Raw genomic sequence first — 13,766 nt, forward strand, 5'->3', positions numbered from 1 at the left:
AGAACAATCAGCGCTGCACATTCGTAACATCTACTTTGTTTAGATCGGTGTGTATTCACACCTTCATGCGTGTGCTTTGTGGTGTTCCTGCCTCAGTAGACACAGACGGGCTGATCACATATGTTTAGTGTTATACTGTCACTACTAAATCTTCACTACTCACCACCCTATTCCAGAATAATCACACGTCTTATGTCCCCGTGGTTTATTCCTCTTTTCCATCACAAACATCATCGCCCCTTTGCTTTCTATGGTCTGTTTCTTCACCATGAGCACCAACGAGAGGACGGTTTCTCCTCAAACTTCGTACGGACGAGCTCGTCAACTTCAATCTGACAACCGAAGAGCAAGAAGGACGAGGCGTACGCCGGTAAACGCACAACACTCAGTGTCCGCTCGACCCATCTGCTCCCACAAGACGGGCTGTTTGCTCTTTGCTACGATGAAGTCCGTGCGACATAAAGCTGAGGACAGACAGACGGACAAAACAAGCTGCTCCTCCATTTACTACAGGAACGTAATCAGAGCCTTTCAACTTAACAGATTCCTCCTCCTGCTTTCACTGGTGGAGGTGAATCTGTTGTTCAGTCTTCATAACCCAGAGAAGGAATCCAACACCAACAAACTAACATTAAATATAAAGGAGAGAACAGCTGCTTTGTTATCACCGAGTCTCTAGCTGAGTGGAGGACTCATCGGCTGTGTCGTCATCACAGCTGGTGCACCATTCACGCTTTGCTTTACTCAGAAACTCTCACAAGTGGAAACACAACTCTTGCTTTTCAAGGATCCAATGTCTCAAAATGTCAAAAACATGTTGGCTCACAGATGTCACCAGACCGGACACGAAGCCCTGGAGCAGCCTCCAGCACCGCAGAGAGCTCCACCGATGGGGAAGCACGAGTCTCTCTCAGTCTTAGTCCTCATTTAGGAGCGCAGACCTCTCAGTCCAGAGGACGAGGCGCTGGATCCACAGTGTTGTATCCTGATCTCTAAATCCATCATATATTATCACAAGTCCTCATAATTACAACCAACATGGGTTTGTTTTCACAACATGGATCCTTTTTAACTGAGTGCAACGTTATGGGCTCCACCCCTTTACAACAATCATCATCTGAGAACGAGGCCTGAATCAGTCTGCGGTGATGCAACACAATCAGACTGGAAACCTTTTCAGAAACAAAGTTTGAAACAGATGAAAAACTCTGCAGATGTTTCACTTCTCATCTGAGAAAGCGGGTATTTTCATCTGACATTCCTTCATGAACACACACCTGGAGGTCTATCTTCAGCCATTTGTCATGAAATCTCAGCTGAGCATCGAGGGTAAAGGATGGAGAAGGCATCTTCCCCTCTCCTCTCCTGGCTGCAGACGCAGCCAACCTGCCAGATAGAGAGATGGAGGAGAGATGGAGGAGAGATGGAGGAGAGATGGAGGAGAGATGGAGGAGAGATGGAGGCGATTAGTACCATGAGCCACATTCACAAAGTCACCGTCTGGACACAATAATCTACATTGATGCAAAGGTTATCGGTAACTTATGAAGGAGTGAGTTGTGCAGGAGGACAACAGCTGGTGTAAATGATGTAAATAAGAAGAAGTTGAGAATGAATCACATTTTCTTCTGTTTTCTCCTTTTTATGATGAAATAATAATTAAATTAAATATCTACATCCAGAAATGTTTTGGTGCACCATGATGACAGAATGTAAAGGTTATTTAATCTTTATGATTATAAGTTGACTTCCATTGTTTCTCAAGCTTGTAAAAGATCAACGTCAGCACGGTTTAGTTCTTCAGTATTATTTGTTCTTTTTGTTTCTACTCTGGTCTCTTTTCCTAAATAACTTGTGAGCCTGTTTGGGCATAATATTTATACATGACACAGTAATAATAGTAAAAATAAAAAGAAGTGCCTGTGAACCAATGAGGTTATTTACCCACGACCTTAAGAGGGAATCTTCAAGATGTTCATTTAAATAAATGTCTGTTAAAGTCACGTCTATTGCTGGCTGAGCGTATTACAATATTTATATATTTGCAGTAGTACAAACTGTCTGTTTGTGGCCAAACTCCCGGGAAAAATGCTGGATTATAGTTTTCTTCATAGTGTACAAACACACACACACACACACACACACCCACACCCACACCCACACACAGCTCATGTATCAACAAAAAGACTCCAGACTGTTAAACTTAAACTAACATGAGGAATATCAGCATGGCCAATATTATCCCCCAGATGTAAACAAATGGGAAACCCAACATCTGACTGAATCCCTCCTATTACAATGTAATATATAAATATACATATATATATATTATATAATTCACAACCCAACGACCAGACATGTTAACGTTACACATCTACATTTTACTGCTTTAATTAGTTAAAGGAATGTTATCAAAATGCTGCATACTTTATCTGAATCAACCTATTATCAAGTACTTCCAAGTAACTGCAATTTAGATACAAATACTACCAATGTAACGTGCACAACTGTGACGTCACCTTTGCGTTATAGCTTATGATTCACATGCCCGAGTTTCAAGGTCTAAAATGTGTAATAACGTTATCCACAAATATAGTTAACGTTATTAGATACATGAGACAAAACGATTAGCATTCAATGCTAGCACGAGTAGCATTCAATGCTAGCAAGGGCACAGTCTCCGTTAGCTGTGCGGCTAAGGCTAACTAGCATTGCTAGCCTAGACAGCTAGCAAAAGCTACACACCAGCTCATCATCATTTCGTGAAACGATTAACGGGCAACCGTAGACGTGACGTACCGGAGACTTTAGCTACACAACCGGGGTAAACATGTCACTATTTTCTGACAAATGTCTAAATTACCTGCGGTCTCTTCTCGAGCTTATTCTCGTCCGCTCAGCTGCTTTGCTGCATTAAACAAGACGGTTCATAATATGGACTTGATTGACAGGTCGCCGACTGAGGCACGAGGCATGGAAACAAATTACGTAGTCGTCACCAGGGGGAGAGATTGGGGTGCCATTGATTTTCACCGCAGCATCCCGCTGAGGCGGGGTTTCTTGAAGCAAGGTGACCGAATATGAGTTCTCATTTCCGCCCGCTCGTACCGGCCTGGATTCTAAAAGGAGCGCTTCTTTGGAATTTCGAGGCGGGACATCGGAGGGGCGGGGTTGTCCCGGAGTGAATACAAACCGTCTGCTAGATGGCGCTATGTCGCAGGAATGTGGTCTTTATTTCACAGATGTTTTATTTAGATGCAGATTTACATATTTCATATTGTTTGTTGTTTATTTAATTATAGAGTGTATTTATTTCACAGATGTTTTATTTAGATGCAGAGTTACATATTTCATATAGTTTTAGATGTTTATTTAATTATAGAGTATATATATCTCTATATTCTGATTCTCATTTTCATTTTGATATATATTTCGAATTTATTGTATTTTATTAACATGTAAAGTCATTAAATCTTAACGCTTATCCCTCATATTTTTTTAATTAATAATTCTGTGAACCTCTGTTGATCTCAATACATTATTTTCAAAGTATTTTTTAAAATATATTTTAATTAACTTTATTTATAGTCTATATTTATGCGTCATGTCTACGCATTAATACACCAAAGCAAATCGCTTGTATGTGAAGACCTGATACAAAGAAAGTACTGTTGACGCATGCGCATATGCCAGTTTTGTTCGAGAGACTCCATCTACCATGGTGCAGCCGGGTGCTTGATGTAACACGCATGCGCGGTGTCCCACTTCCCAGTCCAAACTACGATACTGGACAGTGGACCGTTCTGTCATTCTGCTGTTAAAACTAAACTAAATAAACAGCTAACAGTGAAAAATGGCGGCCGAGTCTGAACCGAGCAGTGTTTCGTTTCCGGTTAGTGGAATAGTGATAGCGGTGGTGTCAAGTTTCATCAACGGCTCCACTTTTGTGCTTCAGAAGAAGGGAATATTACGGTCGCGCGACAGAGGTAGACATTTTCTGTTCCGGTCACATGACTAAGCTCCTCCTCCGCTTTTATTCTGAAGTTCTTATGTGTCCCATAACATTATTATTCTGTTATTGTCCCCAAACTGGAGAACTCACTGCCTCTGGATATATAATAACATACCTCTCCTTTAGATCTGGCTTTTATTTTGAAGTAATGCCTTAGTTTTTAAGTGTTGGTTTAAAATTATTATTATATTATTATTATTCATCCCTGTTGTTTATTTTATTTTATGCTTTTGACTTTTACTGTGGAGATTTGCATTGGTTTTTAAGCGTTAATCATTTTTTTTACATAATTATTAAAGTTATTATTTTATTGATCCCTGTTTATTTTATACTATTGACTTTTATTTTGGAGTAGTGCGTAGTTTTTAAAAGTTAATCATTGTTGTTATTATTATTATTATTTATCCCTGTTGTTGATTTTATTACTTTGACTTATATATATATATATATATATATATACATATATATTCCCCATATATAGTTGGGTAGAAGTGGAATCCATATAAACGTCACAGACTGAACCTGCTGTGTGTCCTTCAGGAGCCTCGTACCTCACAGACGGGGTGTGGTGGAGCGGCACACTGTCCAGTGAGTACAGCGCCACCTATCGACTGTGGAGGGTTTAGCAGGTTGATTAGTATTTAATAGGGACTGGATATTATACTATTATCAAGTCTATTAAATATGTCTGTAATACAACTCTTTGTCCAAACAAAAAACATTTCAGAGATCTACAATATAATTATTATGAGGAAAAGCTCTCATTTCAGATAAATCTACAATTCAACTGTCTTGATTTTTACTTTAGATTAGAATATAAAATATGAAATAAATAGTTACAATGTCATTACAGATGCATTTGTCGTTGCATTGATAGGACGCCATTTAAAAAAAAAAACGGTTGACTGACGCTCCACCGTTATATATTAAATATCCTTTATAACATTTCTCTGATAGTCAAACTATATTCTTATTGGTCAGAAATCTAAAACTTTAAGTCTAAATTAAATGGAAGTGTTTGTTTGAACACAGTAATAACAGACTGCATGAGGCTCATGAACATACAAACATCGTGACTCGTGTCTCACATGTAAAACATTGACTCACCTGTTGATGATGTCATCAGTGATCGTTGGTCAAATTGGGAATTTCCTGGCGTACAACGTGGCCCCTGCTGTGATCGTCACCCCACTGGGAGCCCTCGGAGTGTTGTTTGGGTGAGTATATATGAACCAGTCTCAGTGTAGTCCTGATCCTCTATATGAACCAGTCTCAGTGTAGTCCTGATCCTCTAGTCCTGGTCCTCTATATGAACCAGTGTCAGTGTAGACCTGATCCTCTATATGAACCAGTGTCAGTGTAGTCCTGATCCTCTAGTCCTGATCCTCTATATGAACCAGTCTCAGTGTAGTCCTGATCCTCTAGTCCTGGTCCTCTATATGAACCAGTGTCAGTGTAGACCTGATCCTCTATATGAACCAGTGTCAGTGTAGTCCTGATCCTCCAGCAGAGACCGGTCCACCGTGGACAGACCCAGATCCAGAGCTCCGGAGGGAGGAGGAGAGCTCCGCTCCTGGCAGCAGCAGCAGCAGTGTCTCCTCCTCCTCCTCCTCCTCCTCCTCCTCCTCCTCCTCCTCCTCCTCCTCCTCCAGGAGCAGAGCTTCTCCTCTCTGGGAGTCAACACTGACACCACGCTGCTGGAGACCCAGGACGTACTCCTGGACCCGCTGGAGGGAAGGGAGGCACGGGAGAACCAGGACCAGGACTGAGAGGGTCAGACTGTCAGACCTGCTGCAGTAACATGAGAGGTTTTCTAAAGAGTCTCTGGTGCTCAGAGACACTACAGCTTTAGACCACAGGGGGCGACAGAACCAACAGAAATGAAAGTTCCTCGTAGTAGCTTTAAATATTGTGGTGCTGCAGAGTCGTTCTGGTCTAGACGTGTATGTACTGTGACATTAATCCATAATGAAATGCTTTACTCTCATAGAGACACTGTAATATTTCACATCTATCCTCAGCAGCAGACCTGAGCTCCTCCCTGTTGTTGTGCTGCAGGGCCGTGCTGGCGTCTCAGATCCTCGGGGAGCATCTGAACATCGTGGGGAAGCTCGGCTGTGTGCTGTGCTGCTGTGGCTCTGTGGTGCTCATCATTCACGCCCCTAAAGCCCAGACTGTGACATCCAGACTGGAGCTGGAGGACAGGCTGTCAGACCCAGGTGATTATTAGGAGGAACACAACTCTTTTAGTTCACTTTTTATGAAATATTATTTATTTTAAACATACTCTTATATTGTTTCTTATCATATTATATTGTAAATCTTCATATTTTTACTTTAAATGATGTTTTACACTATTGCATTGTGTTTATTCTCATGTATCAGTCAATGTCCTTGCTTGTGCAAACTTGGCGATAAACCGTTTCTGGTTCTGATTTTTGAATAAATCCAACATGAAGTCCTTTAATAAAGTAACGGTCTGTCTGTCTCGTCCTCCTGCAGTGTTTGTGGCGTACGCCCTCCTGGTGCTCCTGCTGCTGGTGGTCCTGATCGTGTGGATCGCTCCGGCTCACGGGTCCTCCAACATCCTGGTCTACGTGTCCATATGCTCCCTCTTGGGCAGCTTCACCGTCCCCAGCAGCAAAGGACTCGGCCTGGTGGCGCCGGACGTGTTCGGGTCCGACCCGGGGAGCAGCGGCACCGGAGCTCTGCCTCTGTTCCTGGGTTTACTGGTGACGCTGGCCGTCAGCGTCCTCCTCCAGTTCTTCTTCATCAACAAGGCCCTGGAGAGCTTCAGCTCCAGCGTGTTCGAGGCCGTCTACTACGTGGCGTTCACGTGCAGCGTGATTCTGTCCTCGGCGCTGCTCTTCAGGGAGTGGACGGCGCTGACGGCGGCCGACGGCGTGGCCGTGCTGAGCGGTCTGACCACGGTGAGCGTCGCCGTCGTGTTGCTGCGCATCTCTCAGGAGGCTTCCATCACATGGAGGACGAAGAAGAAGACGGACTGATGAAGAGGACTTCATGTTTACACTCTGACTTATTATAACAGTTTCATACTTGATGTGTCCAAACACCAGTTTAAATGAGGTATGCTGACATACAATACTGAATACTAACATTAATAATACCTGTATTTATACAGCACCTTTAAAAACAGAGTTTACACAGTGCTTTAACAGACAAAGCAGCACAAACAACAGTTTTACCCGGATACAACAGTACAATAGATAAAACACAACAACAGATAAAACACAACAACAGATACAACACAGCAATCAATACGATAAAAAGAAATGAAAGAAAGATTTTAAGTAAAATGAAATAATATCAGTAATAATAATAAAGCAGTCACATAAAAGCCAGTCTGTAAAAATGGGTTTTAAGAAGTGATTAAAAGAGATTATTAGAAACAAATAAAACAATATAACACTATTATTGTTACTATAAATATGCAAACTAGTCGTAGTTACTGAGCGTGGTTATGTACATGTGTGTGTTTGTAACTGATAAAGAAGAGGAAAGACTGAGCTAATTATATAAATATAATAATTACGGTAATATGAATACATGCATAATAATCATAACAATAATATTCATAATTAATAAAGTCACTGAACATTTTACTTGAATGCTTTGTTTCTTATGGAACATTAGTTACTATGTAACTCAAATATATCACCCAAAATAAAACCTTTTTATTCTTTAATCGTTTGTCTTTAATTTAATAAATAATCATGAATTAACTCACTAGATTTGAGAGAGAACACTGAGGGAACTGCATATTTGTATATATTGTTAATAGCTGCAAAGAGGCTTAAAAACATTGTTCGCTGGTGAAATAAGTGAGAATAATTGTGTTTGCTGTTCTTTCAGTGCAGAATCAGACTCACTTTGAATCATTGAGAGTAACTTCAGAAGACGAGGTTTTAAAGCTCATATAGAACATGTAAACTTAAGTTATCTTATCTTATCTGGATAACATTCATGTGATTTAGATTATTTATCCACATTATAAACATGTTTACAGATTTTCTTCTATTTGTCAGAAATAGTTTAATAATGACAAACCAAACATGAAGTGAAGCTCTGAGAACTCTCCTTCAGATCAGAGAGAACTTTTATTAATCATAAAGAAACTATTGTGCCAGAGATGAAAACATACAAATAAAACACAACAGAGTAGTAAATACAAAGTGTATAAAAGTAATACTAACCATAAGTGCCAAATAAAATAACCATAAAAGTAAAAAATTAAGTAGCAAAATAATTAATAATATCAAATATTGCACATGTCAAAAAAAGTAATATTGTAATATGTGCTTTGATACTGGTCTTCCTTGATTTAAAAATGATTAAACTTAATAAAACTAGTTACATAGTTGACTTACAATAAACGATTTCTTCACTTAATTTAGAAAAACGTGCAATAATTTAAATGAATAAAATAAATGTGGTTTACATTTAAATAACTTTTTTTAATTTAAAAAAATGTGGTTAGAATTTATTTTTTTGTTGTAAAAAAATTAAAAAAAAGTATAAATAACATTTTAAAATGTATATATATATATATATATATATATACACACAGTATATGCCATATTTATGATTCATGTGTATATTTAATTAATTTAAATGAATGTAGTTGAAAAACTTCAGTGTAATTAAGTTTTTCAACTATATTCATTTAAATTAATAAAATAAAAAAATGTGGTTTCAATTTTAAAAAAAAACTATTTTACAAAACTTACATTAATTGAATGTACATCGATACATTAATGAGTCTAATTTCCCACTCATTCTGGTCGTTCTGACGCTATAGTTTGTATTATAAATAATATAACAATAAATAAACACGGATATGAAATCATGCTGAGTTGTACTTTAAGATAACGTAAAGTGTAGAATGACTACAATAAAACAATAAACACGATAAAGACTCGACTTTGTCTCCACTTCCGGTGTGTTACTACCTCTGTGGTTTGTGGACTTCAACCTGCTGGAGGACTCCCACAGTTCAGCGGTCACAGCTCCTTTTGATAAGCAGAAGAAGAAGCTCGCAGTGCGGCAGTCGTGAAGAAGAAGCTCGCGGGTAGCTATGCGACGGTTAGCCACAGAACCCGGAAGTAGGCTATCTATTAGAACCCGGAAGTAGGCTAGCTATTAGCTAACCTCCAGCTGCTAACACGTTAGTTCTCCTTGGGTAAACCGACCGCCACCTTTTTGAACAGGTATTAAAACTCTCTATTAAGACGTATTCTCAAAACCTAGCAAGCAAACCGGATATCCGCATTATTCGTGCTTTAATGCTAACTGACTTTATCTAGCTAGCTAGCTAGCCGTCGCGCTAATGCAAGCTAACGAGAGGTATCCTCTCATTTAAATGCCGTTAAACTGGTTAAAATGTAACGCAGTGGTGCCGCCATGCTGCTTTCACTGGGTGATAATGTAGTGACATGTAATAGACGGGTAGTCAACACATTGGGAGTCTGCTGCTGGTTTATTGGAGGTTCCCAGCAGCTTTGTTAATTACGCCCCAAGGCTACGGAAGTCACTACCCATGTAGCTTCTGGAGCTAAGCTACAAAGGTAGCTTAAAATAAACTTCACGTTAGCTTTGAACGAGCTGTGACGTTTATGATTCAGGCCTGAGACGCTTTCTTGTGTTATGAGTTTTAAGCATAGTTTTAATTTAATTCTATTATCCATCTTACGTTATTAATTGTATTCATTATATTTGTATCTTATTTATTTTATTATCAAGTGAGTTATATTTTCCATCTTACATTTAGCGTTTTATTCATTATTCATATTGTGTATTTTTAAGTTATAAAGTTATTTTCCATCTTACCTTATGATTTTTTTGCGTTATATTTTCACTTTTTATCTTGATTTTAATTGTATTATTATGTGAGTTATTGTAATACGTTTTAAAGTTTCTCTGTGAACGCGTTGATCGCAGTTCTCCGTCACATGTGCCTCAGTGGAGCGTCACACCCTCAGTTCTTCTGTCTCCAGATGTAATGTTGACCGAGCTGCAGAGTTGCACAATGTTTTGTGTTAATGAGCCAAACCCAGCCCGAGCTGTTCCTCAGCAGTCAGTGTGAGCCGCGTCGGTCCTGAATGTGCAGCGTTCCTCACACCAGACGATGGTTCTCCTCTTTGGTTCTCAGGTGTCGGGTCACAGCTGTACTGTCGGTGATCATCGCTGTTCGCTGGTAAATGTGACGGACCACCACGACGACACATCCAGCCTCACTATGGCTCAGGACCGGGGCAAGTATGACTTCTACGTCGGTCTGGGATTGGCCGTCAGCTCCAGCATCTTCATCGGAGGAAGCTTCATCCTGAAGAAGAAAGGACTTCTGCGGCTGGCCAGGAAGGGCTCCACGCGGGCAGGTGAGGCACGGCACGCGGACCGGCCCGGACCGGTTCTTAGTCATCTTAACTCGCTTCAATGCTGTACTTCCACTTTCATTCATTGTATTTGTAAAAGGAAGGTTTTCTGTAAAGCACGTGAGCTCCATAGTCTGTATGAAATGAGCTGATAAAGATTATTATAATTATGAGGGACGTCTATGGAGAGGAACGCTATTCCTTAGAGAGAAGTCTTTTATTTTGAAGTCTTATGGAATGTTTTTTCGACTCGTTTTTTATTTCCATGAGAAGAGTTTACACTTTATGCTGCTTTTTGTTTATGATGGTAAAATGTTTGTTGCTGGGAAATGTTAAATACAGACTGATCATAACTGATCATAACTATCTGTTTCTTCTTCAGGTCAGGGCGGTCATGCATATCTGAAGGAGTGGCTCTGGTGGGCTGGTTTACTATCAAGTAAGTCATCTAGTGAAGACCTTTTATAATATATATATATATATATATATATATATATATATCATTATCAAATAACTCGTTGTGTTTTAGTGTCTAAACTATTATTTAAAACGCTGTTAAACATTATCAGACTTTCAGACTCCCGAATGTCTTTTGACCTGCAAAGAACTGAGCCCGTGTGCGCACTGTGTGTACACTGTGTGCACCTTTACTCCAGCTGCAGTGATTCACTGTTTACCTCCACCATGAGTCTAACTTCATGAGTCTTAATCCTGATAGTGGGAGCTGGTGAAGCAGCCAACTTCGCAGCCTACGCCTTTGCTCCGGCGACCCTGGTGACCCCGCTGGGAGCGCTCAGCGTGCTGGTCAGGTACGGACGACTCGCTGCACCTCTTCTAACCAACCAACTTCATTTGAACAACCTGTAACTTACTGTGAACGCGTCTCTGCAGCGCCGTGCTGTCCTCCTACTTCCTGACGGAGCGCTTGAACCTGCACGGGAAGCTGGGCTGTCTGCTCAGCATCCTGGGCTCCACCACCATGGTGATCCACGCTCCTCAGGAGGAGGAGATCAGCAGCCTGGACCACATGGCCAAGAAGCTGGTGGACCCGGGTACGGAACTACACCAAAGCTTCATCATCATTATGAAGCCTGTTGTGCATGATTTAAAGAGACAGTAGTGTGTTTATCTCCAGTCAGTAATAAACTGAATAAGTACAGAATACAACCAAACATCTCAGACTAGACGTTCATGTTATATTGAGATATAAACGAGTGAACCCGTTACTCATTTTTCTCTCTCAGGGTTTTTCTTCTTCGCCACCCTCGTGATCATCGTGGCGCTGATCTTCATCTTCGTCGTGGCTCCCCGTCATGGTCAGACCAACATCCTGGTCTACATCACCATCTGCTCGGTGATCGGCGCCCTGTCGGTGTCCTGTGTCAAAGGACTGGGCATCGCCATCAAGGAGGCGATCGCCGGTAAGAGCGTGGCGGGGAACCCGCTGGCGTGGATCCTGCTCCTGGGCCTGGTGGCCTGCGTGAGCACGCAGATCAACTACCTGAACAAGGCCCTGGACATATTCAACACCTCCCTGGTGACGCCCATCTACTACGTGTTCTTCACCACGTCCGTGCTCTCCTGCTCCGCCATCCTGTTCAAGGAGTGGGGCCACATGGGCGCCGACGACGTCATCGGCACGCTGAGCGGCTTCCTCACCATCATCGTGGGCATCTTCCTGCTGCACGCCTTCAAGGACGTCAGCGTCAGCCTGGCGGCGCTCGCCGTATCCATGAGGAAGGACGAGCGGGCGTCTCCCGCCGCCAACGGCACGGCGTCCCACTACGACCTGCTGACCGGCGAGGAGGACCGCGAGATGGGTCTGCCCTTTGAGAGCATCTCCAGGAGGAACGGCGCCATGACGTCCTCGTTGGATCATTGACTCTTCTTCTTCTCTCAGCTGCCTACTGACTCGACCAGACAATCACCTGAGGACTCGGACCAGCGGATTGTACCGAACGTTTTGATTTGCCTTACTTCTCTCAGACTGGTCATCAGCTAGAACTTAACTCCTCTGTAGTGCTGTAAATATGAGTTTGTTTTTTAAAAAGAAGTTTTGTTATATGTACATGCATATTCATGCACTGACTTACTTTCTATAAATCGACATAAAGGTTTTAATATATATTCTATATCAGGTCCTGCTGACGCTCACTATGATTTTGAGTTTTCGTGATACTTGAAAGTAAAAAACAATTTTTGTTGGAAGTCGTTCTGAACTTTTTTTTTGTGGCGTTTACATGAAAAGCTCTCGAGATGAAACCAACAGATTTGTTACATATTTATTGAATTAAAATGATTAAAACAAGGCACAGTGAATAAATGCTTAACATGAGTACAGCGTTGTTACATTTCATCTTCCTTTAAAATGATTATGAGCATGCACGTTTCCACTATATAGAAAATACTTAAAACAAGTTCCCGTCACCCTTTAATGATTCCACCGCAAACCCTTAAATACCTCTAATAAACTAATTTCACCTCCTCGTCTAGAGCTCTCTGCACGTATAAAACAAAGAATAGTTCATATCTATTCATATCTGATAAGGCACAAGTGAATACAAAAAATAATAATTCTGACAGAAATGTGGTCCGGCGCTGCTCGAGACCCGGCGTGAAGGAATATTCATCGGCTGGTAATGACGACAGTGTTTGGAACGTTCTCGCTGTTCTCAGCTGCTGGCGAGCGACTGGTGGATCGGTGGCTGGAAGCATCGCACGTGTTCCACCGGCATGTTCTCTCCGTCTCCAGACTTCAGGTACTTGTTCAGGATGGAGAAGACCTCGTTGTTGATGATTTGGAATTTGCGGATTCTGTCGACCATCTTCTTCAGAGGCTGAAAGGAGACGAAGCAGAAATAAACCAAGATCTCCGTTTGATGAGAGAACGGAGTATTTTTACGTTGGACCTCAGCTTCTATAATAAACTGTTTAGTCCAAAAGTAATGAGACAACTGAGAAAAACCCGCCCTAAATGTCCTCCGTTTTATGATGAAGTGTAAAACAAAGCAAGACGACATCATTGGACTCTGACTCACCACGCTCTTGATGACTTCGTCCTTGCCGTCGTGTTTCTGCACCTTCAGAAGGTGGTAGCTGAAGTCCAGGATGTCGAAGCGTCTGTGCTGACCCAGCAGAGAGATGATCATGCAGCCGGCCCAGTGGAGGCCGTCTCCGAAGCACTGCCTGAGAACACGGAGACGAGTCAGACGGGTCAGAGACGAGTCAGACGGGTCAGAGACGAGTCAGAGACGAGTTATTAGAGACGGGTCATGTTTACTGCTGCACTCACTCCACTGTGAACTCGTGGGCTCCCACTGGGATGCAGTAAACGAACTGCATGGCGCTCCAGAGACGGTGGA

General features: G+C 41.6%; 4 protein-coding genes across 7 annotated transcripts in view; 2 read left to right on the plus strand and 2 right to left on the minus strand.

Moving 5' to 3' along the window:
* Positions 1–2,952, minus strand: part of herc2 (HECT and RLD domain containing E3 ubiquitin protein ligase 2) — a 49,112-nt gene extending 46,160 nt beyond the window's left edge. For 2 of the 3 annotated variants that reach the window (XM_079158500.1, XM_079158499.1), the window contains exons 1-2: positions 2,864–2,952; positions 1,278–1,386 (exon numbers count right to left, since the gene is read on the minus strand). In XM_079158500.1, coding sequence (XP_079014626.1) covers positions 1,278–1,349 — 72 coding nt within the window. In that variant the 5' untranslated portion in view covers positions 1,350–1,386; positions 2,864–2,952. The remainder of the gene's footprint in view (positions 1–1,277; positions 1,387–2,863) is intronic. The other variant, XM_079158501.1, reaches the window with a different exon arrangement.
* Positions 2,953–3,791: 839 nt separating this feature from the next.
* LOC306694943 (magnesium transporter NIPA2-like) lies at positions 3,792–12,739 on the plus strand. 2 transcript variants are annotated; one of them, XM_079158000.1, is made up of 9 exons: positions 3,792–3,986; positions 4,553–4,600; positions 5,139–5,229; positions 6,071–6,236; positions 10,182–10,407; positions 10,787–10,843; positions 11,123–11,213; positions 11,296–11,456; positions 11,649–12,739. In XM_079158000.1, exons 1-9 carry the CDS (start codon positions 3,854–3,856, stop codon positions 12,284–12,286), a joined length of 1,611 nt encoding a protein of 536 aa, XP_079014126.1. In that variant the 5' UTR covers positions 3,792–3,853; the 3' UTR covers positions 12,287–12,739. The 2 variants fall into 2 exon arrangements, with proteins under 2 accessions (XP_079014126.1, XP_079014125.1); XM_079157999.1 differs by lacking the exons at positions 3,792–3,986; positions 4,553–4,600; positions 5,139–5,229; positions 6,071–6,236 and adding an exon at positions 9,065–9,240.
* Positions 6,385–7,688, plus strand: nipa1 (NIPA magnesium transporter 1). Its single transcript, XM_079158001.1, has one exon. It carries the CDS (start codon positions 6,466–6,468, stop codon positions 7,018–7,020), a length of 555 nt encoding a protein of 184 aa, XP_079014127.1. The 5' UTR covers positions 6,385–6,465; the 3' UTR covers positions 7,021–7,688.
* The window catches only part of cyfip1 (cytoplasmic FMR1 interacting protein 1), a 31,144-nt gene continuing 30,050 nt past the window's right edge, over positions 12,673–13,766 (minus strand). Inside the window, exons 29-31 of the mRNA XM_079157998.1 lie at positions 13,697–13,766; positions 13,443–13,590; positions 12,673–13,241 (exon numbers count right to left, since the gene is read on the minus strand). The exon at positions 13,697–13,766 is cut by the window's right edge and continues 169 nt beyond it. Of these exons, the coding sequence (XP_079014124.1) occupies positions 13,077–13,241; positions 13,443–13,590; positions 13,697–13,766 (383 nt within the window). The 3' untranslated portion in view covers positions 12,673–13,076. The remainder of the gene's footprint in view (positions 13,242–13,442; positions 13,591–13,696) is intronic.

Source organism: Pholis gunnellus (assembly GCF_910591455.1).
Source record: "Pholis gunnellus genome assembly, chromosome: 4".
Classification (NCBI taxonomy): Eukaryota; Metazoa; Chordata; class Actinopteri; order Perciformes; family Pholidae; genus Pholis; species Pholis gunnellus.